This window comes from Protomyctophum bolini (genome assembly GCF_963924005.1).
Source record: "Protomyctophum bolini genome assembly, chromosome: 16".
Lineage (NCBI taxonomy): Eukaryota > Metazoa > Chordata > Actinopteri > Myctophiformes > Myctophidae > Protomyctophum > Protomyctophum bolini.
Window position 1 is genome coordinate 6,425,829 of NC_137877.1, and position 27,702 is coordinate 6,453,530.

General features: G+C 41.9%; 2 protein-coding genes across 4 annotated transcripts; both read left to right on the top strand.

Moving 5' to 3' along the window:
• Positions 1-1,949: 1,949 nt before the first annotated feature.
• On the top strand, positions 1,950-7,887 carry LOC308330395 (coxsackievirus and adenovirus receptor homolog; the record flags this gene model as incomplete). The annotated part of the gene is made up of 7 exons (XM_080785242.1): positions 1,950-2,034; positions 2,869-3,032; positions 4,183-4,408; positions 5,521-5,685; positions 6,169-6,285; positions 6,405-6,528; positions 7,227-7,887. Exons 1-7 carry the CDS (start codon positions 1,983-1,985, stop codon positions 7,885-7,887), a joined length of 1,509 nt encoding a protein of 502 aa, XP_080641368.1. The 5' UTR covers positions 1,950-1,982.
• Positions 7,888-11,521: 3,634 nt separating this feature from the next.
• Positions 11,522-25,941, top strand: LOC308330688 (immunoglobulin-like domain-containing receptor 2). Of its 3 annotated transcripts, XM_080785659.1 has the most exons (10): positions 11,522-11,651; positions 14,586-14,912; positions 15,577-15,696; positions 18,657-18,713; positions 19,677-19,823; positions 20,231-20,395; positions 22,927-23,040; positions 23,979-24,180; positions 24,353-25,061; positions 25,629-25,941. In XM_080785659.1, exons 1-10 carry the CDS (start codon positions 11,612-11,614, stop codon positions 25,662-25,664), a joined length of 1,917 nt encoding a protein of 638 aa, XP_080641785.1. In that variant the 5' UTR covers positions 11,522-11,611; the 3' UTR covers positions 25,665-25,941. The 3 variants fall into 3 exon arrangements, with proteins under 3 accessions (XP_080641785.1, XP_080641787.1, XP_080641786.1); XM_080785661.1 differs by lacking the exon at positions 22,927-23,040; XM_080785660.1 differs by lacking the exon at positions 18,657-18,713.
• Positions 25,942-27,702: the final 1,761 nt, after the last annotated feature.

Sequence of the window (27,702 nt, forward strand, 5' to 3'; positions counted from 1 at the left end):
CGCGCGCGCACAGATAAATACACGCGGAATTTCACACATGTATTGTACATACAAACATATGCACGCGCATGTCAATTGTCCACTGACCATTGAGCTTTGTACTTGAATAAGGAATAACTCCAGTAAAGTGATTGAGTGAGGGATTTTGGTTTTAAACTGTGGTCAGGGATACAAGATATGCAGGCTTGTTGTTTATAAGTATACATTATCCTGCCTGTATAGGCCTAATAGCCTACTTAAAAGTGAGTCCAGGAGGTTGAAAAAGTTCAGACAAGGACCCCTTTCACCCAGGTTTGCATATGGGCTGTATTATATCTGTAGGATATATACAATATAGGCTATGAATATATTATAAGATATTTATCCTACAGATTAGGATCTGTTTTAGAGCGTTCTGTTATTCTCTTATTAATTGTGTTATGTTGGAAATTAGGCCTAGGGCGTTACATGAAATAAAATAGCAAGACAATGAATGATACTAGGCTATAAGACAAACAACCCCATATCAACCAAGTATAACTCAATATAATTGTGTTGTATCAAACTACTAACACAAGTTTTTACTATAAATTGTGCTTAATGTAAACAGTCTTGTGGCAGGCCTAATGTATAGCCTACTTCCAGAGAGTATTCCAAGGAAAAACAACTGGACAGCTGTGTGTTTGCGTGCATGTCAAATATGAACACATGAAAACCTATAGGCTATGGTGAGAAATGTTGAAGATTAATTGTAATGAAGAGATTACAACTATTAAAACATAATAACAATATCAAATGCGGGCAAATATTCATCATTATCTCTTGGTTAGTTAGATAGATTAACTGGTATGTATCAATTCTGTCATGTCTCTCGTGTTATACATCCAACAGTGAATGCTTTTAGATGACCATGTGGGGCAAACATTCAGCGAAAATAGCAGATCTACAAGATGACAACACAGCAACTCGCACCATAGCTGTGTGTGTGTGTGTGTGTGTGTGTGTGTGTGTGTGTGTGTGTGTGTGTGTGTGTGTGTGTGTGTGTGTGTGTGTGTGTGTGTGTGTGTGTGTGTGTGTGTGTGACTGTGTGCGTGTGTGTGTGTGTGTGTGTGTGACTGTGTGCGTGTGTGCGTGCGTGCGTGCCACTGTCTACCCAACCAATTAATTCATCATATTCCTCAGTGTTAATTTAACTCTGACATTTGTACACACTCTATTACACATGTATAAATTAGATATTTCTGTAAATTATCTCGAAATGAGCAGAGTATGTCTTTAGCAGGAGATGATAGTTATATAGGAGATTAATTATACATTAATATAAGATCCAAGAAAAAGGATAATTGTGTTGCTTTTTTTATATGTTACAATCATATTTATTATTTTCATTTCATTTCAACCTTTATTTAGTTCTCGGAGAACACACTTTTTATGTTGGAATATTTTGGAAGACCAGGATACTAGCAAGCACAGTTACGCATGAGGAACTGCTTTAGTGCTTGAAGCACTACAGCAGTTCCTCATGCGTAACTGGCACATTTGCCTCAATTTTAAGACCAATACTGCAACCTGCAGGAAATGTTAAACATAACAACAAATATAAGCAACACAGTCAAACAAATTTGCCTGCATGGTCAAATGAGTGCAATAAAACATCCAACCTCATTACATCCAACAAAGTTTGTTTTGTTTCATATTGTTCCATTTAACTGAAACTAAGTCATAGACTAATGACTAAATGAGGATATTCTAGTCATGTGAGTAATATTTCCTGCCTTATCACCATTCAGTACTAAAGGTGCGCCTTATCAAAGTTGTATAAGCCCAACGATTGGCTCGTCTGACTGCATGTGACCTACGGCTGTTAATTTTTGATCTGGACAGGGTGGGGGGAATACACCACACCTACAAGTCAAACGTGAAGGTTACAGACCGATTCTGGGACCATACGTGTGGATTGTACTTTTTAATTGTTGGATCTTAATTATCATACTGTACCAGAAATGACAAAAGAAAGGTGGGATAGTTTTAGAAATCTTCTTCTGATACTCACAGGTAGGTTTACATTTCTTCTCATTTCTGAAAAGGGATACCACACACGCCTTTTCCTTATAGTCACTCTGGTTAATGAATAATCCTTTACCTATTGTCACTGACCAAAATGGAAGACAGAGCATTGCGGTTGTCTGATTCAAACTTATAGGTAAGACAGTTTGTTAGATTTGCTCATTAAAAAGGAATGAATGTATCCAGTAATAACAGTAATAATATATATTTTTAACACTTTTCACCAACAGTAAATCTCAGAGAGAGAATAAAAGATTGACAAGAAGCAGAAGTAGGAGTGGGAAGAAGCACCAAAGACTATATATGGTCTTTGGTGCTTTCAGGTGACCAGGAAGAGTGTTCCAAAGACAACTTTCATCCGAACAGAAAGTCAGAACCCCACAGTTCAGGGCATTGTTTTGGGGGGTTCTGATGTAGTTGTGGTGCAATGGTTTGAGGGCGAGGAGATGCTTCAGATAGGGGGTTCAGGTCCATGGATGTACTGTTTCACCACGAGGATGGTTTTTAATTCAACAGAGACAGGAAGTCACTGCAGTGTGTGTGTGTGTGTGTGTGTGTGTGTGTGTGTGTGTGTGTGTGTGTGTGTGTGTGTGTGTGTGTGTGTGTGTGTGTGTGTGTGTGTGTGTGTGTGTGTGTGTGTGTGTGCAGAAGGGGTGTAGGCCTGTTTTGTCACTCTGATTTCTGGATACACTCTGTATGTTCTTATACCACCTGACTTGATGAAGAGAATGCTGCAACAGTCCAGCCTTGAACAGATGAAGGCACAGGCTGTGATTAAGACAGCAATTCAATATATTTGTATTTGCATTTCTTTCCTTTCAGCTCTGCCCTGTTCCAGGGCCTTACAAGTTTCAATCCCCAACAAAGAATATGAGGTTGCAAAAGGAGGTGCCATCACCATGACATGTACATTTGTCCCCGCCAACCCAGACGTCACTTTTTTAGTCCTCAGCTGGGAAATCCTACATGGCAACAATCAAGCAGCGGTAAGTCCATAATGCCAGAGTGTACACATTTGTTATTAAGCAGATTTTTACATATATATTTCACAATGAAGTCACAGAGCAATAATAATATCATGAAATCTATTGAGAATGGATATCTATTCACTAAGATTTATGTCAAATACAACGGTTGTGCCAATATTGTGTAGTGTGATTTTGTGATTTTCAAATTATTATAAGTTTGTAAGTAACCGTATATGGGGAATAATTAATGCAGCAGATAGAGTCATTCCATTATTTAAAGGAGTACAACTTTACCAACAACTTCCAAGTAAAGGTGTAGATATTCTGCTTCTATACAATATAGGACATATAATTAATAGTGGACATGTGTGATTTGCATATTTAATTAGCATTTTAGTCAGGGCTTCCAACATTAAACTGTGACAATCCAGAAATTGATTTGATGACAGAAGCAATGTAAGAATTTGGGGACTTTCATACCAAAACCAGGAGATGTGGTCGAAATGCAGGAGTACCTGGCTGCAGGATCCAGGAGTGTTGGCACTGGCAGACCTGACTTTAGTAGCCTACAAGTTTATTTAAAAGAACAAAGATTTGAAAATCTACAATCTACAATATTATAGGACCACTTCACAACTTTTCAAACTATCTTCATATAATAGGTCCTCACTAATAATCATGATAAAATGGCACACATTTTTTCTACTCAGTCTGTGTCTCATAGGAGGGCTGTGGGGAGTTCAGAAACCCGTCCACCAGTGGCATCATCAGTGGCAGATTTCTTTTTTAAAACAATTATTTTTTATTATCGTGAGAACGATGGCTTCCATTCTCGCTTTGCAACCTTTCAGGACTAGAAAGCCTGCAGTTTCTATTAGCTTGGATTCCCCATCGATGATGTCACTTGTGGAACTTTGAACTGCCCACAACCCTTCTATGAGACACAGACTGAGTAGAAAATAAATTGTGCCATTTTATCATGATTATTACTGAGGAATATAAGATGAAGATAGGTTGAAAAGGTGAAGTGGTCCTTTAAGAGTATAGCGAAGTATACACCTTGCATCATGATTAGCACCAGGATACTGTTTTCTTTAATGTGATGCTGATGAGTCATGACTCGTGAGTGGTGTTTTTTGTAAAATGTTTTTCATCTATATTTCTCTAGACACCTGTGGCCACCTACTACACTACACCTACTTCCAATGGCCACATTGACATTGGTCCTAAGTATGAAGGCAGAGCAATCCTGTCCACTGACATTGCCAGACGGGAAAGCACCCTCCAACTAACTGATGTCAATCAGGGGGACAGCCAAATTTACCAGTGCAGTGTCATGATCCCAAATGATGATGAGGGAACAACAGCCGCCACCACATCCCTTTCGGTTCTGGGTGAGAATGTATCATTAACACATAATGCATGCTGCTTTACATTCTCGCACATTTTGTGACACACCAGTGCTATTTTCTTTTTCCGGCAATTCCTGGTATACAATAGGGGTGGGACGATATGGGTACCTCACGATACGATATCTGTGGCGATATTAGGCCCTCGATAACGATTGATTGATTGAACTATTTATTAACAGTTTGCAGAATTACAGTACATTTCAAGCACAACTCAATACAAAAACTGTCAACTGTGAGTGGACGACACCATAAAGCATTACACTTGTTTACAAGAGGGTCCACCTTGTTCAATTCATCATAACATTTAGAGACATACAAATATACGCTTCTATTATAGCCAAAAAACAGGAAATCACCATTATAAAGGAGGTAAAAAGGGAAAAGAAAACATATACAGTGAGGGGAAAAAGGGGTGGGTGGAGGATTCAGATTTTACGGGGGCCAGTTTCGAATTGCAGCCATCCGATAGGTGCCCTTTGAGAGCGGATAATATCACAATATTAGATAAATTGCGATATTCAATATATTGCAAGAGATTTCATCAACGATATATCACGATATCTGTAACTGAACTGAAAAAATAACCATAAAAGGCAAAAATGTAGAATTATATTTATTCCACAATCTTACAAGATGTTTTGTGTCACAAACTGGCCAATAAGTACAGTACATGAATCTTGCCTCCTCCAAACAGTAAAACACTGACTGCAACTTTGCAACTTTGTCCACAACAATGGGTATAGCCCACTACTACTAATACTAATAGTACTAATCAATCAGTATCACAATCACAATATTGGGAGGACGATACAATATCGTGGGAGGAAGTATCGCTATATATCCCAATATCAATATATTGGCACACCCCTAGACCAAAACGACCCATAAAGGTCCATTTGTTTCTGTATACACTCACAGTGTATCCTACAAAACCACTACTCTACATTTGAGTTACAAATGGATAAATGAACACTACAGAATTTATTGTGTACTCACTACAATGATGATTTTGCAATAGAAGGAAGTACTGTATATGACAGAAATTGTAGATGCATTATATAACAACACAGTCATGCACATTTGTTTTATTCCAGTGACTCCCTCTACGCCCCTATGCACCTTGCAAGGCACTGCAGTGTATGGGAACAACGTTAGCATCACCTGTAAGTCGGCGAACGGATTTCCTCCACCCACGTATGCCTGGCAGAGCTACAATGTCCAAAACATCCCCCGAGAATTCCCTCCAAGGACCACAGAGAGTGTGTATTTATTTGATCCATACGTGTTTTTGTTTCATTTCATTTCAACTGTAAAATGACTTATACTGGATCTCTTGTCCACTAGTCCCTTCCTAACATTTTAGTCTAGTTTTTATTTGTTGACGAAATAGTCAGTATATTTAGTCTTAGTTTTAGTCATCATAGCTTAGTTTTGATTTCGTTTCCATTTAGTTTTCATCAGTGGAAAAGGGTAGTCGACGAACATCTTTTGTCTTAGTTTTAGTCGACGAAATCAACACCGGGTCAGAAGTTCTACCATTCAGGGTATGCTCCAAAGCCACATTATGTGGATTCCTTTCTCATAACCCTGTTTTGAATATGGAATAAGGAGATAGATGCATTCCATTCATTATTTTTGGTATCTATTATGTCTAGTAAAAAACTAATTGCCTTCTAGTCCAACATTAATTTGATATCCCGTACTGTACAACACTAACGTTACTGAATTTCACCGTGCTGTAGAGGATGGCGTCCTGTCTCTCTTCAACGTATCAATGGTGACGTCTGGATTCTACATCTGTACCTCAACAAATCGAATCGGCTCGGCCAGCAGCAACTTCACCCTGGCTGTGACATCCTGTGAGTGTTCAACGTGACTTAGCTTCTTTCTTCTTTCTTTCAGGAAATGCAGAAATTCAAGTATTGGATATTTGACCGTCAGTAATCATTTTCCCTGCACTTTTCCCATTTCAATCCAGCCTCTATGAACATTGGGGCCACTGCAGGGATTGTTGTGGGAGTCCTAGCCGGTATCATTGTCCTGGCAATTATCCTCTTTTGTTGTTGCCGCCGGAGGAAAGAAAAACAAAAATATACCGAAGGGTATGTATGTCGGTTATTTATATTATTATTTAATTTTCGTAAAAGAAAATGTATGTAGGAGGATCTATTGTGGGTATAGCCTGTATTTGCTTTTCTGGACGCACTGTCTACTCTAGAGCATACATGGGCAACGGGCGGCCCGGGGGCCTCATGTGGTCCCCACCTTCACTTAATGCTGCCTGCAGGTTAAAATAGAAAAAGTAGCAGATTTACAAGGTCAAAACGTATCGCACTGCGACATGTTTTGAACTTGTAAATCAGCAATTTCTTGCCTACTTTTGTGTGACATAGAAAATTTCGCCATTAAAAGTAAGTTCTTTGGAGATATAAAACAGTCGCCTTGATGCCTTGATGTCCAGCACCTGGCCAAATTACAGGCATAAGTGCACACAATCATCTCTGTGAAATGTACCTGCACTGGCCAGCAGCCCACCACTGACATATTATAGTAAGCCTACACACCTCAAAACGGCCGTGAGGTTAACAATTTGTTGCACCCCTTTACTTTATTATGGATCCTCATTAAGACTTACCTAACGTCTTGGGATCCGCCACATCCAAATACAAATTGCACTCACTAGCTAAAGATTGCACAGTCAGGGAGGGCATTCCATTAGACTCTGTCTTGGGTTTTTTGTATGTGTGTGCGTGCGTGCGTGACACTTATGTGGTTGTAATGATCAATGTTTGTTCTTCAGTTCACCAGAAACAGTGGAGTTCCATGACAAACCCTCTGCTGAAGACGGAGAGCAGCACTGGGATGACAAGTCAAACAACCACATGAAGGCACGCATAGAGCCCTCTGAGCAGTTTGAGGAGAAAAGTGTCACCCACCAAAGTGATTACAGCTACAAAGTTGGAACTGACAAACCCAAGTATGAGGATGACCAAGACAGCTATACCAGCAATAAAGAGAGCCATGATGGCCGAGCCTACGATATGGACAAGAGACAAGATCGACATGGTGGTAGTCGCGATCGCCTCGATGACAGTCGTGGTCGTGATAGTGGCAGTCGCGATCGCCTTGACGATAATCGCGATCGCCACGGTGGTAGCCGTGATCGCCTCGATGACAAACCCGATCGCTACGGTGGTAGTGACAACCGCGATCGCTATGGCGGTAGTCGCGATCGCCTCGATGACAACCGCGATCGCTATGGTGGCAGTCGCGATCGCCTTGATGAGAGTCGTGGAGGTCGTGATAGTGGTAGTCGCGATCGCCTTGATGACAAACGCGATCGCTATGGTGGTAGTCGAGATCGCCTTGATGACAAACGCGATCACCGCGGTGGTAGTCGAGATCGCCTTGACGACCGCCATGATCACTATGGTGGTAGTCAAGACCATCTTGATTTGTAGGCAAAATGTATCCCCATGGTTATACGGTACATAATATTCCAAGCGTAGGCATCGGAGGGGGGGGGGGGTCATTTGGACGTATAGCGGGACAGACAGACAGACAGACACACAGACATGATCTGCTAGGTCTCATAGTAAGTGCTCACTGCATTCGCAACAACAATGTGAGTCATGATGCCACTGATTCCAAGTATCACCATGGCCAAATCACACAGGACTGGCCTGGGTGATATTAAGAAAACATCACAATATCTTTGACCGAATACCCCGATATAGTGCTAATGTGACAATATTTTGAGGATGACTAACGCTTTCAAAAGTTATTTACACAAGTTGATTATTAGTGATGTGGATACATTGACCAAAAAGTTATAGCAGCATTTCACTCAGCTAACAGTCTAAAAAGTTGTATTGTAATTCCATACTATGATGAAGCCTTTAAACAAGGACTGAGGCCGATTCTAAAAACGCCTTCTAAATACTGACCTACTTTTTCTGGAAAAGTTTTAAAAAATAGTTTAAAAAATGTCATATTGCTATAATGTACATAGCAACAAGAACCCCAAAAGGGGTTCCCGTCCTGAATGGGTAACATTTAAAACTGCAATTCGGAACATATATTAATTAGTCAAATATTATTTTAAGAAGTCTGTATATGGTAGAGTATATTAATACAATAAAACTGGCACATCTACTATAATGGTTGGGGATTTTGACCCCGCTGTCGGTATAGGACACCACCTGAAGCTCATAAGCACATTTCCCCATTGCCTCTTGAGACGTAGATATCTGGTCTCTCATGTGGGACACCCTTGTTCGAATCGTGGTAATGGTAAGACATAAAAGTTTCGGATTGCAGCTATTATTACATTATTTATGATGTAACCCAAAATCCCAGATATCTAGTCTCATATCATATATTGCCCAACTCTAGCAGAGATCATGCACTCATATAACATAAACTGTGTCTATTCAGTTTACCAGGCCACGCATGACGTATTTATTGGACCCACTATATTAGACAGCACTCAAACTGGTGCCTTTCAATAATGTCGTGAATTGAGAATAACTATGTGGTATCACCGAATCAATGGTGCTGTTTTCTTTCGCATTTTATACTTACTTTGAAATGAATGTACACTTCTCTATATATAGAGCGAGCCCTGTTGCAGAGGCTCATTGATTTGAATGTATCCTGTGTCATAACGTTTTTGGATTTTACAGTACAGGTCTAGACCATACCTTAACAAGGGATACGTACATGACACAGGGTCACTCAGTTTTGGGAGGATTGGGATTTTTGGATAACTTTAATCCCACAGGGGAAATTCCAGTTAGGTGCATAAATGAGTTAAACATACCAACAGTCCTATACAGTCATTAGTCAGACAAACCTGTGCTGCGGGTTTAAAATCACCCATGCTGCGGATTAAAAATCACCCATGCTGCAGGTTAAAAATCAGCCGTGGCTCCCGACTTGCATGGTTAAAATGAATATGTGCTGCAGGTTAAAATTCCCCCGTGGCTTCCTGTGAGGTTAGGGACGTTAGGTTAGGGTTTGGGGAGGGTGTCTGACTCATGGTATGTCTGACTGTTGGTATACCTCCTGTGGCAGGATGTCCTCATGTGGACAAGAATTCCCATGGGTGAATTCAATTAATTTCCTGGTAGAATAGAAAAACAGCTGTTCCAATAAAACTATTGGGCTGCCATCCTATCAGGAAATTAATTGCATTCACCTGGAAATGAGGATATCTTGTCCCATGAGGTACTCAGGGACTATATAGTGTGGACTCTGCAGCCAGTAGGTCGGTCTTAAGAACACTCATTCTGAATGTATATCGCTTCATTATTCATTCTGCAAATAGGCTATACACTATCCTTGAAGTAATTATATGTTGTATTGCCTAATTTACATTAGCAGTCAGAGAATTCAAACACCTAGTTATACTGTATGTGTCTGCTGAGAGTGAGAGAGCGTGTTGTGTCAAATATACTATATCCCAGTGGTTCCCAAACCTAGACCTACGGCTCTAGCAGTGATTCTCAACCTGTTTAATTTCAAGGACCCCCAGTTTGACATGCATATTAGTCCAATTTAAATAGTAAAATCAATGTTAATTTAACTCTGAGAGTGTACGGGTCCGTTTGGTTCCAAACTATCATTTAGCTGCGGGGACCCCCTGGAACTCTCTCAAGGACCCCTAGGGGACCCCGAACCCCACTTTGGGAACCACTGGTATAGCCTAGGTATATATTTAAAAATATTTCTTTCTGTATATGCCCTTGTAGTCATGCACATTCAGGTAACATATGCTTTTATCATGGTGAGCAGGTTCTTGAATTATGTGAGCTACTGAAATTGTATACAGTTAAACTTTTTGAGTGGTGCAACCACTCCCTTACGGAGCTATGTGTGTGTGTGTGTGGGTGGGTGGCTGGCTGGCCTACCTGGGTCTGTGCACGAAAACAGCATTGTTGTTTTTCACCACCTGTGCGCAACCTAACATACACAAACAAACACACACACACACACACACACACACACACACACACACACACACACACACACACACACACACACACACACACACACACACACACACACACACACACACACATAAAACTGTATATATGATGATTAAAGGTGTGCCAGTACAGTACAGTACAGTACAGTACAGTACAGTACAGTACAGTACAGTACAGTACAGTACAGTACAGTACAGTACAGTACAGTAGAGGGACCCCCACACGGCAACTCTGTCATTTCTCAACCGCTTCGGACACGGGGCAGCTCGCCGGAACCGGCCCTGCACCCTGGGTGCGTTCCCCACACACACACACACACACACACACACACACACACACACACACACACACACACACACACATTACTGTTCTAAAATATTGTGATGTATTAGGCTACTGTTGTTCTTTTTTAACACTATAGGCATATACTGAAACTTCTAAACTGTATATTGTGTGTATAAGCCGTTGATTCTCAAACATTTTAATTTAGTTGGGGACCCCCTGTACCCCCTAAAAAGGACATCGGGCCATTCGGGGGTCCCCAGACCACACATTGAGAATCACTTATGAAGTAAATGTTGCTGTTATTGGTATATATCTGGTTTTGCTGTTGTTTGTAAAGATGAAATGTAGCCTAATTCTTGAATTTTTTTAAATAAGAATTTCATATATAGCCTATTTTTTATTGTTTTGTACTGAAATTATTTGCAATGGACAATTAACATTACAATTAATTCTTAAATAAAATAAATAATAAAATAAGTTTTTTTGTTTAAAATTCCTCAGTAGCCTATACTCCAAATGACCTGATTTCATTAATAAACTTCCCCCCTTCCCAGACCCGACTATCTTTCTTAAATATAGGTATGTTACATTTAGTAAGAAATTAAATATAGTCTACTGTGATGTTGTAGTTTGGAATTTTACTGTAGACGCTATAATATAGTAACTACCTAATTATAGTTCGTAATTAAAATAGCATGATGGTATTCAAAATGATGTCAAAGTAGTATTGTGGTTGTGTGGCGACACCCACTCATTAAATGGTACAGTCCCGTTAGTCACAGACGGATTCCCCCGGCCAGTATCTTGAGCAGTCGGTGGACCAAAAGGACCTAAAAAAAAAAGCGGACAACGAGAATGAGTTTTGACCATCATGTGGATTAATCACAGATTACTGTAAACTGGCTGTAAAATGCTTCTTCGCCAGTTAGCTCTTTTACTGGCAGCATGGGGTAAGTTTGACTTTTCAAAAAAGTATAGCCTAAACCGTTACCTTTTTCAATCTTGCGAAAACAGCGGACGACGTTCAACAGGTTAATAATCCAACATGCACTGCCTGCGCAAAACATACAGTAGCGTAGCCTACTAGCCTATTATTGTACAGTGTACCCAATTATCCTGCAGTGTACTTGCATCTTTTCATAAATGGTATGGTATGGATTATACGTATAGGCGTCTTTTAGATCTGTCCAGACTCTTCCCTAACGTTGATCCAAATTATAGGTCCTATAGGCGGCAAATAAGTGAACCAAACTAGCCATTCCAAATATTATCGCTGATGTTATTTCATATGAATGAAGTGAAGAGGTAGGTAGCCATGTTTAGTGATTCAAATGACTATTAAAACACCCCATTATCTAGGCTACACTTTTTCCAAGTGTGGAGAATTTGTTCTTATCAGTGTTTTCAGGCGAATGAGTCAACGTGAAGGAATGCATAAGCAGGGACGTGTCTGTCTGCTGGTCAGGAAATGTGACAGCTTAGTTTTAAAGAGGAAAAGTCTGTGTTCAGGAAACACGGAGCGTCCTGTGGCCGTGGCACAGCTTTGACCACTAATATGATCCTCATCCAATCATGAGACAAGCTGGTTAATCCACATGGGGATAGCATATAGGATTGAAATACGTCGATATATGCGTGTTATTTTATTATTTATCTATATCTTGTTAAAGAAAAAACATTGAAAACACATGAAATAATAATTAACACCTGATGAAAGACTTTTAGAAAACAGTCAAAAAGCTTTCAGGTGAATGATTAGCTAGCGAATGCAAAACTTGGTGACGCATCCTGTGGTTGTTGCTTGCTTCGCTCCACCTTCCTTAACTCCATCTCTCACCCTTAAACAAACTGATGGGATTCAGCAAATCAGCACATAACGGTTTTCTTCAAATCTCTAACAGTTAATTGGCTGTCCACTCCCAGCTGGAAGAGATGAAATCATCTTATTGGCTGGTTTTTTATTTCTAACCACCTCCCCCTCTCGGGACAAGGGGAGAATTTCTGTAAAGCTATAACAATGGGTAGTAGACCCCCTGATCAAGAAGACAAAGAAGACGACAGTCGCCCCGTGAGGGAGTTTAGGGGCGTTTGTATCCAATACACATTGATGCACAGCAACATTATTCCGCTTACTCACGACTAATAGACCCTTCTAAAGTTCTAATTTCCCTGACCCTTCTAATTTCCCCTGTCATCCTGCATGCCATTCACTCAGAAAACAACCTGTTGAGTATTTACAGTGCATGGGGGAAGTGAAACTTGATCCTCATCTGGGATCAAGATAAGCCCCGGAAATTGGGAATAATGTTTTTAAACTTTCACAAGAACACTTAAAGCTAGCACCTTGAGTCAATGTAGCATGATGGAAATGAGTGGACTAATTGCTAGCCTTCGTAGTAAATTCCTCAGTGTTATCAACTTGTAACAATTGAGTGTACAATATTGAACCAATCCATTTATTTCGTGCCATTTGCACAATCTCAGTCAGGGACGTGCACACATAGACATCAAAGCCCTTTTACCCGTCTGTAAAAACAACTGCCCTTTCCAGACCACAAACGCAGCATTTACTACGGCGAAAGAAATGCAAATTCCACTCCTTTCCATGCCATACCCGGAATGGCAGCATTCAGTCCTCCTGAACTTGAACGCAGCATTTTGCATTGAACAAATTTGTTTCGAAATCCTAGTTGTAACACCGCAAGCACGACGCATTGAGAGCTTGTAGATCTGCTATTTTCGCAATTTTTGTCCAAAAGTGCCCTCTTTTACGAGATTTCAGCCCCTGCCTCTCTAACAATCTCTGTATGTCCTTGCTCATTGGTAAATTAACACTGAAGATGTTACACTACGTGTTGGTGTAATAGAAAGAGGACCTAAATGGAAATAATATACCCACAGTGCACGTTGTCAGATTGGTCTTAAAAATAGAGGTCCACAGTGGACTTGTCATTGTTGTGATAATGTGATTTCCTCCCCTTGTGGGAAATGTTTAGATGTGGTTCTCTTGCCCCACCCAGGCCTAATATCACTTGCTACAGTGCAGAAGAATGCATCCACAATGCCTCTCATAGCTCCCTTTATAATGACAACCCCCTACCTCTCAACAAACTTCCCCAGCCCCCCCCCCCACGCACAGAGGAATTTCACCTCTGTGACCCCAGTACTGAACAAGAGGAGCCCCCCCATCTCTATTCTATTCATTGCCTCTAGGCTTGTTTTGATATTGCTCATGTCAGCTGTTTATTAGGTGTAATCTCTCAAGGATGAGCCTCAAACACATGTACACATGCACATGCACTCAAGAGCACCTGTAGTGCTTCAGACATTTTGATCTCTTTGTAACATTTTACATAAAACCATCTGAGAATTAAGGTATCAGGTACGGTCGCCCCTAAACCATCTCGCCCGTCGATTTTTCCGCCAACCTCACGCCGACCGCTCGGTCCGACGATTTTGTTTTACTTTTGTTATTTACTGAGAATAAGGTTAGAAATAAGTTTAGGTTTAGGCATAGTTTTACTGGGGTTAAGTTTACGTATAGGGTTAGGTTTAGACATAGTTTAACTGTTTAAGCATAATTTACTTAGGTTACTTTAGGAATACCAGGCCGCGCAGTTCCGCTGACTGTACGCCCGTGGCGAATTGGTAAAGGGGCGAGTCGTTTGGTATTCAAAATTAAATGATGTACCGGTATTCAAAAGCCAAACACAGGACCTCTAGATGGGTTCATTTTGTATGAATCTAATTATTTCCTAGAATTATTGGAAATACACTCACACTGGCATCGCTATACTCTGTCACCTGCAGCTGTTTGACTGGCTTCCCCTCCGAATGTCCCCCTATATTTCACCTCTGTTTGTTTGGTGTGTTTTTTGTTTCAGTGTGTGTGTGCGACGGTGTGCAGGTTACAGTGCGGGAGGACAAGCGATGGGCTATGCTCTTCCAGACGGTGGTCCTCGAGTGTCAGTACCACACTGCCTCCACCCAGACCCCGGTGGTGCAGTGGTGGTACAAGTCCTACTGCCGCGACCGCACCAGAGACGCCTTTACTCTTGGGGGTCTGGGGGCCCGTGCATCGGATCTGGGTCCCACGGCCCATCTGGAGTGCTCTGACAGCACCCGCACGGTTCGTGTTGTGGCCTCTGGACAGGGACCCTCCATAACGCTCTCCGAACACTACAAAGGCAGAGATATCTCCATTATAAACAGTAATGTGGTGATTCCTATATACATTATTTGAATATGTTGAATTGAATATTGTCATATATGTCTGAAGTCCTACTTACAGAACATCTGTAGGTTGTGGAGGCTGTATTGTTCAGGATTACTGGTGGCTATGTGTGATACTCTGTGATTTATCCCTCAGTAGGACTCAAAGCTGATTGTGCTGTGGTGGGTTTCCTGTTCCTTTAATGGTTCCCTTTTGTCCTTGTGTCTCACAATAGACTGGCTACTATGAAAATATCCCCTGCTCCCTCATTCATTTCTATTCATGACTTTACAACGCACTTCTTATCAAAACCAAACACCCGCCTTTTATTAAAGTGCATCAATAGAACACACCACCTTAAACAATGCCCCACGCTGTCCCCATTCATTACATTAGTAAGTAAAGACGTGTTGCTGCTCTTAACTCACTATGGATTGTAAAACCTGTCAACCCCTAGTCAGTGATATAGAGAACACATCTTTGGAATTTAGCCCAAAAAAAGCTAGCAGTATTCAGTCAAAATATATTAAATATATTGGTATGAATGCCAGGTGACTGACTGTGAATATACAGTATAGGTTCTAGTCAGTCTGACATGTTTATGGTCATTATCTGTTCATGCTCTCAAGTCATTTGACCTTTCGCTGCTCTTCCCTGTGCAGAAGCAGACTTGCGGATCGGAGAGTTACAATGGGGAGATAGCGGAGTGTACTTCTGTAAAGTTGTCATCGCCAACGACCTGGAGGGGAAGAATGAAGCCCAGGTGGAGTTACTCGTGCTTGGTACGTCCCTACTGCCTTCATACCAAAAGCTCATTAACACCCAGCACCAAAAAAAACCTCATGATGCAAATGACACAAACATTGAAAGAATACAATTCAGCTCCTTTGAATATGTATTCTGCTCTTACATGGTTGCACAATATGGAATGGAATGGAATATGGAAGTATATGGAACACTTGGAAGTTGGAATACTATACCATGATTCAAGCTAAAAAAAGATACAAATAAACAAACAGGTCAGGAGACCGCTTTGGTTCTCTTTTTATTGGTTTGTATTGTAACACTATTGTGTGAATGCAATTGTTGTCTCCTGCATTCCAAAAGGACCATACACAAGCATCCGTGGAGACAGCCAAGCGATGATGGTCTCTTTACATGCTCCTGATCCTCTGTGAGAGGCTCTATTGTTTGTCTAACTAAAGACTACACTTTCACTGGATCCCACTTTTGGTACAACTTAGAATAGTCAGTTAGATACAATGTAACATTTTGTCAAGATAGATGGTCGACTAGGATCACAACAGACATTGTGTGTGTGTGTGTGTGTGTGTGTGTGTGTGTGTGTGTGTGTGTATTGGTTTATGTTTGCTCATTACAAATTGTTTGTTGTTGATTAACGATTATACACGGCTCTTAAAAAGTAGGTTGAACAGTTGAGCAGCCTGTGTTTTAATATACTACTGCAATATCTTTATCTACTGAATCATGCCAGAGAGAAGTTCTGTGTGTAGGCTATTGTTGTCGGAACCACAAGCCACTCCTTAAGCTGTTACTATGGCAACATTCCTTTTTTTTCCTGAAGGGACTAAACTTCTAGCATGGGTTCAATGGTGTGTGGACATGTCTCCAAAGAGACAGAAGCAGACAGAAGTAGGCTTGACAGTGACCCTAAACATACCAGAGTAAGGTCATTGACCAAACTAATTTGTCTGAGCACTGGAAACTTGCCTGTAACAGTGCCATGTTGCACCAAAATGTGCCCTCCGCTAATCTATTTATAATCAGCTCACGGGGGAGAGAGAAGCCATGGGGTGCTGAAATTAAGATTCAGATTGTCTGTTTTTAGCTGGAAGCTAAAAAGCTGGAAAGTTTTAAGAAGACAAAATCAAGCTTCTATAGCCTCTCTTGGTCTGATTCCCTCCGTAGAGACTTTCATTTTTCTTCCTTTGTACCGGCACTCTATCCCCACTTTCTTCTTCCTTGCCATTTAATGGTCTCTTTCCATCTCTCACTACCACCCTTTCCTCTCAGGGGGTGCATATCTTCTGCTGTCTCTCAGGTTACTTAGTATTACTCAGCATTGTGGTATTTAGATGAGTTTGCCGGCCAGCACAGCTAGGTGCCTTGTGTGCACACACAGTGCACTTTTATCAGAAGGGGAGGTTATGCTATCCATGGTAACTGCCTACTCAGCACATGCAGGCTGTAGCCTGGCTGCCTATATTTCTTCTACTACTGTATAGTCAGACAACTCAGACGGTGAGGGCAGAGGCTTACCTTAATAACAGCCTCCAGAGACCTCACACCAGCACATACTGAAAACACAGAACATACATATTAACTGAATCTGAGTGTAGCCATCAAATCACCTGTTGCAGACCAAATTAATGTTATTTTCCCTGGGCCATGAGAATGAGCAGAGAGTACTACTGTTTGCCTGTTGTTTGATAGTGTAAAATTCACAATCTATTTCCCTGGTATATTCTTTTTAGTCCAGTTTACCTGATCATCCATCACTCTTAAATCAACACAGATATGTCTCTTAAATAATTGCTCTCTTGGTCCTTCTATCTCTATTACCGCCTGTTTACTGTACACCTTATAATAAAAACAAAGAGTCATTGTCTCCATGATGATATGACCCGGGCCTTGATGAGTACTGGTCAATTGGCGCCCTACATTCCTTTATTATACTTTGCGCTCCATTTTCCCAAGCCCCCTCTTTGTGCTTTTAAATTCCCACACTTTCTCTTGGAACCCCTCCAGGCTCCACCTACAGTATAACCGATCCCAATTGCAATGGATTTAAACTATAATGTGTGCATTTTATGCACCATTGTGCTTGCACTTTACTGGTTTGGAACCGTTGAGCGTGTTTAATGTGATCAGTGAGGCACATGTTCACATGTGTACCACTTGCACCGCTGGGTCTCTGCTAACATTAAAAGTGTAATGAGTTTGGCCTTTGAACTCTGAACCATGACTTGTGAGAGTTGTGTTTATGTTCATAGGTTGGTATTTTGAGGCCTATTTCTCAGAAACTCTCAGTCGCATCAGACATTTGGAGCATGGACTCGGGACAGCCCAATGTTTCCATGTCAATATACAAAACACCCTGCGCTGAATTTGCACAGGATTTAAAAGTCAGGGACAGGGAGTATGATAACATGCATTTTTTTGACCATTTGTGCAGTTGCAGTACCTTAATATGTACATAAATTTGGCAGAAGCAATTTTCCCAAAAGGGGGGATTGTTGGCCCCTGAGACCAAACAGGGCCGAGTTGAGGGTGGTCGTTATGAACTTGTGATGGCCCAAGGTACCTAAATAAATATAACAGGAAATCATAGTGATTCCTTTTTAGCAAAACTCATCCTGAGGGGTGGACCTGACTCCCGGCATATAGAGCATGTACAGTACCATGTCTCTCTTACACAACTGTGGCTGTATACAGTATTTAGTCTACGCTTGCAACCTTAGTTGATAGCTTTAGACTCAGGGTAACCTCACATCACCAGACTTTCCACCGCGGAGACTCATGGTTAGATTTAATAGCTGGGGATGAAATCCCTGCCTTCTGGTCCGACTGAATTCAACGAGCTGATGAGAAAATGTTTGTGGGCTCTTGTTTATTCTGTTTATTGCATGAGCCATTACTCGGTCACTCTGGCTTCATATTATGCCACACCTTTTTCTCTTGCTTTTCGGCTTCCTCACTTTTGCTCTCCCTCTCTCTGCAGGTAGGACAGGTGAGAAGAACGATATCCTACCTGAGTTTGATGTGGAGATTATGCCAGGTATATATGGCACCTCACCTGGTACCTATCTATCGCTTAGCTAATGCCCTGCTGTTTTACTCCTTAACTGTCCAATCAAAATGCTCTCTGCTCTTTTACTAACACATTGAGAGGAAACAAGTCTTCGATTCTCTGTGCTCAGTGAGCCAATCTTAAATATGAACTGTACATGTAGTACAGTCATATGCATAGGATTCATGCCTTGATTACAAATGGTGTAGTTAAGTGTTGCTTGATACTATGTACCCCTGCCGGCAGGATTGAATCTCATCTGAGACCTTTATTCTGTTTAGCTGATGCTCCATATCCATCTTGGCTTTCCTACTTTATGATGAAAGGAAAAACACTTCTTTTTGAAATTATTTTCTCTCACTGCTAATTGTTGACCGAGGCCAGGGCATATCTACTGTAAGCGAAAAAAGAAAGGTGTTTTTGCGACAATTTAAAACATTCATGTAGTTTTCTGTATGACACACATCTGCAGGATGTGTGTGTTCACTTGGCAGGGAGTTGATTGGACTATTATTTGTCATTTTTGGCCACACCCAAAGGAAGTGTGTCATTATGGTCTAGAGATGCTTGAAAGACAGGAAGGTGGATAAGAATGGAAGTTTAACCCCAACAGATAGAGTTCCCTAGAGGTTTCCTAAAGATTACTATGTTTAATGACGTTATGTCTGTGGGAATACCTTATTAAAGGCTCTTTATTTTCAGTCTGTGATGGCTTCAGAGGCTGCCTCACATAAAGTGATGTAATTTGCAAATGCTACTCTTCACCACTGATTCTGGAAATGATATACGTTGCTCAATTGTATTGTAGTTTCTGTGTAGAACCACGACTTGGTAATTTGGTCATTTTGCACTCTACTTTAAAACAACAACAAACTTGCTTATCTGTTAGACTGAGTGCTTGTGCGTGCAGAGGGTGTATTTGTTTATCTCTCCACTGTATGTGTATTCCAGAGTGGGTGTTTGTGGGGTCTGTGGTGCTGGGCAGCATCCTGTTCCTGCTGTTGGCGGGGATCTGTTGGTGCCAGTGTTGTCCACACTCGTGCTGCTGCTACGTCAGCTGCTGCTGCTGCCCTGACACCTGCTGCTGCCCACGACACTGTGAGTAATGTGCACTATTATGTGAGGTACCTGAAAACGATAACGACTACATATATATGAGGGAAAGTGACTTTAGTGGCTTTGAGGTTGTCCTGTAACCAGAAGACCTTGCATACTATCCATGTTACAAGCAATATGTGTGTGGGCAACTTCAGCTGATGAAGTGTGCCTGCTCATTCATCTGGATAAGAGAGAAAGATTAGTGTCTAAAATACATACATTTTCTTTGTACACACAAGGAGTTTGCAAGCAAAACTTTGTAGACACTTTCTCCAATGATGATCCTTGTAGGTCAGCAATTGAAGGTGTCACAGTGTGCAACATTGGCATGCAGCGAAGTATGAATTGTGCGTAATTTAAAGGCAACCGTATATTTGATAATAATCATTTCTCACCATTTTTCTTAGTATATGAGGCAGGGAAGATGGCAAAGAGTGGCCAGCCACCCCAGCCTCCCATGTATCCCTACTACATTCCTATGGGTTCCACCATGATCCCCATGGCTCCTTCATCCCATATGGACCCTAAAATGGTTTCCCTCCCCCCCTCAGTAGAAAATAATCTGGCTGGAGGTAAGTGCTATGAGGAACAATGTTCATGAGAGCCACACATACAGTACAGCACACAGTAGCACTTGAGAGTGAGATAAACCTGCTACAATTGTCCTTTCACTGAGTTGACTAACCCTCATTTACCGTAATTCATTCACCACCCTCAGTAGTTTGTCCCTAACCTGAATGGAGAAGTATAATTGACAGCAGAAGTGTTGGCAACATCAATGTGCATGTTCTCTGTGTGTGTGTGTGTTAAGGCTGTACCCTAGTCCTTATTTTAGGACTCGAACTTGGGCAGGAATTTTCAGACCAATCATGACAAACAATTTTTCGGGCCAAACAAAGAATTAGAAAGTAGATAAAACGGCAGGTTACAACACGTTGTGTTCTTTGTAATTATTTGGTCCAAAATATTGTGTGCGTTGTCATGATTTGTCACGACAGGAGTTAGCTTCGTATACGACGCTTAAAGGTCTTTAAATAAATAAGTTTTGAAATGCCTATGGAGAAAATGAAATAGAGAAAAATTTCCTGGGCCACTCGTCGTTCTGAAAGGGGGAGGGACTGCGACGCTCTATTGTGCAAAAGGATGCCTGTTTAACAGATTAAATGTAATCAGCATAGGGCGCAGCAGGGAATCGAACCCCATCCCAGTAAACCAGGAGCTCCATGCCTGTGCCAAAGTGCTTTGTTTGCGACGCAACGCAAAAACCTACCCTTGTAGGAGCCCTACCCTACCTTACCAGCCCTACCCTACCAGCAGCAAAGAATACAAAAACAGATACTTACCCAGTTACCGTGAACAATCACGTTCTTCTGCAGATGACAGGCAGTGTCCACAAGTTAGGTGAAATGAGGTGAAATGACAGAACCGGCCGAAATTGTGGCAGTCGACGCAAAAGACGCAACGCAAACGAGTGCAACAGCAGGCAGCCCGACACGACGCAACCGCAGGAAGCCGGAACGCAAACGCAAGCGAGAGCAACACCATCAGTAGGCTACCCTGCAGAACTGCACCAGCGACAGCAAAGGACAACAAACAAGATTTGTACTCACTGCGTACAGTTCCTACCTCAATGTCTTGTGCAGGGAGGGGAGGCATCGGTCTGGGACACTTCACATGGGCTCCAGGGTAGGGTGGGGGTCCTCGGAAGCCTAAATTGGTGGAGCTGTGGGGCCCACGGACATGGCTCGTCTCAGGGTCCAGGGCTTGGTGCTGCCTCCTACACCACTGGTGCAGTGACTCTTCATATTCTGGAATTACATGAAGAGAAAAGATAAGTGTCATGTAGGCCTACATCACATTAGAAACACATGTGGCTGTATAGCCTTGTCAGCCCCCACAACCCATATTTTATAATATATATAATTATACATTATAATAGAATACATCAATATTAATTATTAAACCAAAAGTTCAAACATAAATCATAAATCAAATGCTTTCAAAATAAACAAACAGTTAACCAGTTGATCCAAGTTAAGACACCAAGCCTATATGACTCACCGAAGAGTAACCAAAGGTTGTCACAGTGAACAGGAACATGCTGCTGTCAAACATTTCGGCCATCTTGCATAGGTGGGAGTGGGAGTGGGGAGTGTAGGAACTGATGTCACCTTTATACTGCCTTGATTGACAGTTGACATGGGTTGCCATTTGCGGGTTGCCATGTTGGCTGGGTTACATTTACATTGCCAAGGCAAAAAGCAACAATACAATCAAAACTAAATGTATGTACATTTGAATTGAAAGTCAGAATATTCAATAAATCAGTGTCACACACACACACGCACATGCACATGCGCGTGCACACACACACACACACACACACACACACACACACACACACACACAGACGCAACAGCGCAGCGAGAGAGAGAGAGAGAGAGAGAGAGAGAGAGAGAGAGAGAGAGAGAGAGAGAACTAACCTTTTTCTCAAATTGTGCCATGCTGGTGTGTGTGTGTGTGTGTGTGTGTGTGTGTGTGTTTGTTGCTGATTGGCTGATTGGCTGCAGGCCCATCACCAAATTAATGTGCACATGGGATTTTGGAGAGAGACACCTGGGACAGCACAACAAGGAGATAGACATAACTTCTGACAGGAATGCACGAGAAACTTACTTTTTAACATATATCACATTCTCGCCGAGATATATTTTCGAGTTAATAAAAAAGGGGGAAAAAAAAAACGAATGGTTCAAATGCATTAATTAAGATTCGAGTGCCAACCCTAACGAGCGAACATTCAAACCTTGAATGTTTGGGGACAGCCTTAGTGTGTGTGTGTGTGTGTGTGTGTGTGTGTGTGTGTGTGTGTGTGTGTGTGTGCGTGTGCGTGTGCGTGTGCGTGTGCGTGTGTGTGTGTGTGTGTGTGTGCGTGTGTGCGCGTGCGTGCGGGGTTGAATGTGTGAAGTTGCTGCCAGTTTGTCTTGTCTTGGTTGTTGTGAGTTAGTTTCATGTTTTATAGCCCACAGTGGCTATTTTACAAGTGTCTGCCCTGCATGTTTATGTTCTGGCGTGTGTGAATGTGCACGTGTCCTGTCCACAGTGCGCAGTGGGTTTCGACTCCAGGCCAATCAAGGCCAGGACTCAATGAAAGTTCTGTACTACATAGAGAAGGAGATGGCTCAGTTTCCCTCTGTCAAGATAGCTGCACCCCAATGTAAGCCTGTCATCAGTTGGCACGTTTATGTGATCTCATCTCTGTGTGTGTGTGTGTGTGTGTGTGTTTGTGTTTTAGCTTAAATGTCTTTGTTGTCAATGTTTGGTTTAAATAAAGCATGTCATATCTTCATCTCATTCTCACATGCTCCGTCTTAGCGTCACAATAACTAACTAACCTATAGCCCCTTCACCACAGGACATGCATAGATGACAAAGTGTGCCATTGACATCATTTCAATGAAGAGTTGTGCACACCTTTTTGCGCGCTGACGTCATGGTGATGAGTGCAGTCTGCTGCTGCACTCAAAGTTGAAACAAATTCAACTTTGACTCCTCCAGCTGCTGATCTTTCAACACATCAGGCAATAGCGACAGAGAGCGGACGACACTGAATTGACTGAACTTTGCAAACGCGAGGTTCACGTGTTGTACTGTACCAGTCAAATTCTGATGACTACTGTGATTTAAATATAGGCTAAATACAAATTTGTACACAAAACATCAGTTTTCAATCTGGGCTATACCATGTTTGTAACAAATAAGCACTCCTACATACAGTATATACTTTACCGGGCAGCACTAGCTCGCTATGTCAAATGAATGTATTTATTGTTCTTGCGACTTCACACTCTACTTGCTTGCGTTGACTTTAGCACTATAGTTGACTAAAGTTGCCCCCATGCATGCACGTCCTGTGTGAATGGCATACAGCATGTCATGTTCTGTTTTTGATCCTCAGTCAAACACAGTTTGACACTTTTCTTGCTTTGGATGGAACTTTCAGTAAACTATCATCACAAACTGTGTGATGTGGCTGCTACTATGTATCTACTATATTATTTAAAACTGACCTTGCATAGTTTTGCGGAAAAAAGCAACAGAAACACGACTACCGGTACATAAACGGCCTCCAAAGTGACATGTCTATCCCAACAGCCAGAAGCCTATCAGAGCTGAGCTCTCTTCACGATGGAGGGAATACAGATTTCAAGCAGACCTATCAGACTGTCCAGATGAAGGCACTCCCACCAATACCAGATCTCGATGACCAAACAGTGCTGAGAGCTCCGTTTACTCAGGGTCGCAGGCACAGGAGGGGCAGGGACAACCACTCAGAGGATGAGCAAGACAGCTGCAGGTACAATGCACATAATAGTGCATTTGATTTATATCCTACTTGTTGTGTTGAATTATCAATATCAACTGTAAAATGTGACATTTTTTTCAGAGAATCTGTTATTTTAGGTGACAAGGTTGCACGTCAAAATATCAACTGGGTTTCATTTCATGCTGTACTCCTGTTGGACCAGGTGGAACCCTCGCTCTGAACACCTGAAGCGGAAGACACTGAGCAGCAGGGGGCGCACTGGCTCTCTGGATGAGCTGGAGGAATTTGCCCGGTCCTACGGCGGCAGCCATGCTCCTCGCCGGAGGGAAGAACCCCGAGCGCAGGACTACGACCGCAGCCCCCCGCGCCGTTTCCACGGCGACGAGGAGGACGACTGGCATCGCCGCAGCCCTTCTCCTTCTCCGCCACAGAAGCGGAGGGGCACGTGGGACAACGACCGGCCCTCCCGTCCCTCCCGCCACCGCGCAGCTCAGAGAGGGTCGGGCTACGACGACGCCTTTCTCAACAGCGTGCTGGAGAGCAAGGCGAGGGGGCATGGGGGAGGGGACAGGGGTGGCGGCGGAAGGGCTGACGAGGACAGTGACACTCCCTCCAGGGGGAGTTCTAGAGGCAAGGGCAAGGGGGAGTACTACAGCCGGTCGCCTAGCAACCGCCTCGAGGACGAAGACTCTTTGCCTCCGTACTCGGAAGTGGAGAGACATCGAAGGTTTGACCAACAACAACAGCAAACAGAACGTTACCGCACGGTAGAACCACAGAGTGAACAGTACAGGACCACTGACCCGGCCATGAGGCCTTTCTCTTACACCCGCCCACCCCAGGGAATATCGCATACCTTGCAGGGCGGCAGAGAGGACAGCTGGGACACTGGGGAGAGGAACAGAAACATGGTGAGTTACTTGTAGTTGCAAAGAGTACACGCTGGCTCTCACAATGCGCTCTTATGCAGAGGATGAATAATAGTATAATACAAATATTCCAAAAACAATTAAACTGAAACTGTTATACTGTTGGCCAGCATTATATTCCGCATGTCTCTATTTTGAAAATGGGGTTAATGTAATTTCAGTATATAACTGACGAGTCAAGTCTTAGACTGAAGTATTCAAATTTAGTTTTCTTTTTCTTTTTTAAATAATTATTAGAGCTAGCTATAAGTTCTTTATACTTCACAAGCACAATATATGTTGTCAAAGTGTAAATGTTGTTACCAGATATCGGTCCAAAGTCAGTGGAATTTCAACCGAACCACATATTCAAAAATCACTTTTTTTGATTTGCACTCTAAAATCATCATCACCATATATACTACTAACAGATCTGCATGTTTTTTTTATTGTTGTTTTTATTATTACAAGAACCAAAATGCCTCAGTGAACACGCAAGACTAACCCAGCATGAACAGCATGCAATGCAAGGTTTCTAATGTATGGCTCCTGGTCTATTTCCTTTAACAGAGCACAGCACTGAGCCGAGACTCTCTCATAGTGTGACACTGTCAGCGCTCAAGCCTTGGTCCACACTGCACTGCCCATGTTGTGACTCTCACGCCACTCTTTTAAACCTGCACTCTGTTCCTAAGCAGGATGGACTAATAACTCTTCTACCATGCAGTCACATGATGTGCGTCATCTCATTAAAATAACAGCACTGACAAACAGCGGAAATGGATGGAAAAATCGTGAGAAATGGAAAGTGCATCATGTGCAGTATAGTTTGTTTTTTAACCCATTTTGGGCGGGAACCCCTTTTGGTGTTTTAAACATCTACAAGCTCATAGCGCGCCACTCGGTGGCGCGCTATGAGCTTGTAGATGAACTTGTAGGTCTGCTATTTTTGAAAAATCGTTTAAAATGTGCTTCAAATCTTTCCGAAAATTGGCATGATTCTATTTTTTATTTTTTTATTTCGACGTCAGGCCTGAATGGGTTAAACTTTAACCCATTCAGGCCTGACGTCGAAATTAAAAATTAAACAAATTCACACACAAACAGAACCATAAATGTTTCCTTTAATGGTTCTGTTTGTGTGTGAATGCATATGTGCATGCATTAATATACTTGAGTGATTAAGCACACATGTAGCCTACAAATGATATGTAAATGTGAGTGTGTGTGTGTGTGTGTGTGTGTGTGTGTGTGTGTGTGTGTGTGTGTGTGTGTGCGTGCGTGCGTGCGTGCGTGCGTGCGTGCGTGCGTGCGTGCGTGCGTGCGTGCGAGCGATGGGGGGGTTGGATGTGGATTCAGTGGATGTACCTGTGCCAATACTTTAGCTGTATATTTATCATGTTAATTTTGCCAATTTAAGGATGTTTATACATGCCTTGTGCTGCCTTGTGTTGAACCATACTACTTATGAATAGGTAGCGGCCACTGTGGTTGTAAAGTTTTGTATTTTTCCCTACATACAAACTTTATCAAAATATTTTTCTCTCAAAGTGCTGCAACTCAGGTTCACTTTGTTGGTGTGTGCAGTATGTTTATGTCTTTTGTGAAATGTACGACCTATTTTAACTTACATCTTTTCCTGCAAATTTCAATTGCACTGTTACATGAACTATACCCTATAGCCCGAGCATAAACTGGCCTCTAGTGTCTATAGGCTAAGTGGTGGGCTATGAGACTGTGCCATATACGATATTGCTATATAACAATTTTTACGTCACTGATTTTGATATAAAACACCTATTGTCTGACAGAGATTGTGTCTGTGTGTGGTTAATGTCTGATAATGCGTGTGATAGCATTGTGTGCTTTGTGTTTTTCTTTATCACTGCTTATCAAACATACACAGCTAAATACACACCAGTGTTGCTCACTACCTTCATCTAAAGTAAACTATACTCACTCGGTGTGCACACTTGTGTCAAGTACAAGTAACATGTATAGGTATGAATCTAAAGCCTGATTTATGCTCAGTTGCGTGCCAGTGTCGTGGACAATAGCCAAAGGTTACAAATGGCATCGAATGCGTTGTGAGCTTGCAGATCGACTATTTCCTGTTACCTGACACTATACACACAACCAACTAAAAATCTGCGGTATATATTTTGAAAATAGTTGGGCCATTGTAAATTTCAGAGCTTACTATAACATATTTATTAGTTTAGAATAGTATATAATAAGAGGAAAAGAATGGAATACATCCATGACAAAATATACAAACATTAAAGTAGAAGATAACAGGACACAGGATATAAAAGATGCATCCTTCCCACATGCTGACATCACAATACCAGGAAGGAAATTATGGTAGATTCTGGACCCTCGCAAAAGGTTCAGAATGAAATGAAATGTGCTCCAGTCACAACAGAATGGCCAACAGTTCCATTATGTGGCATTTTCGAGTACAGCCTGTTGAGCTGACAGGAGTGCTTGAGTTCAGCTCTGGCAAGCATGTTTTGCATAAATACGGTAGTAAAGCTGCAGATGTAAACAACCACACAATGACCTGCACAAAAGCTTATATACGTCACCTACTTATCCCTGGACGGACCTTTATATTCTGTCTCTGTCTGCCAGGGTGAATGAA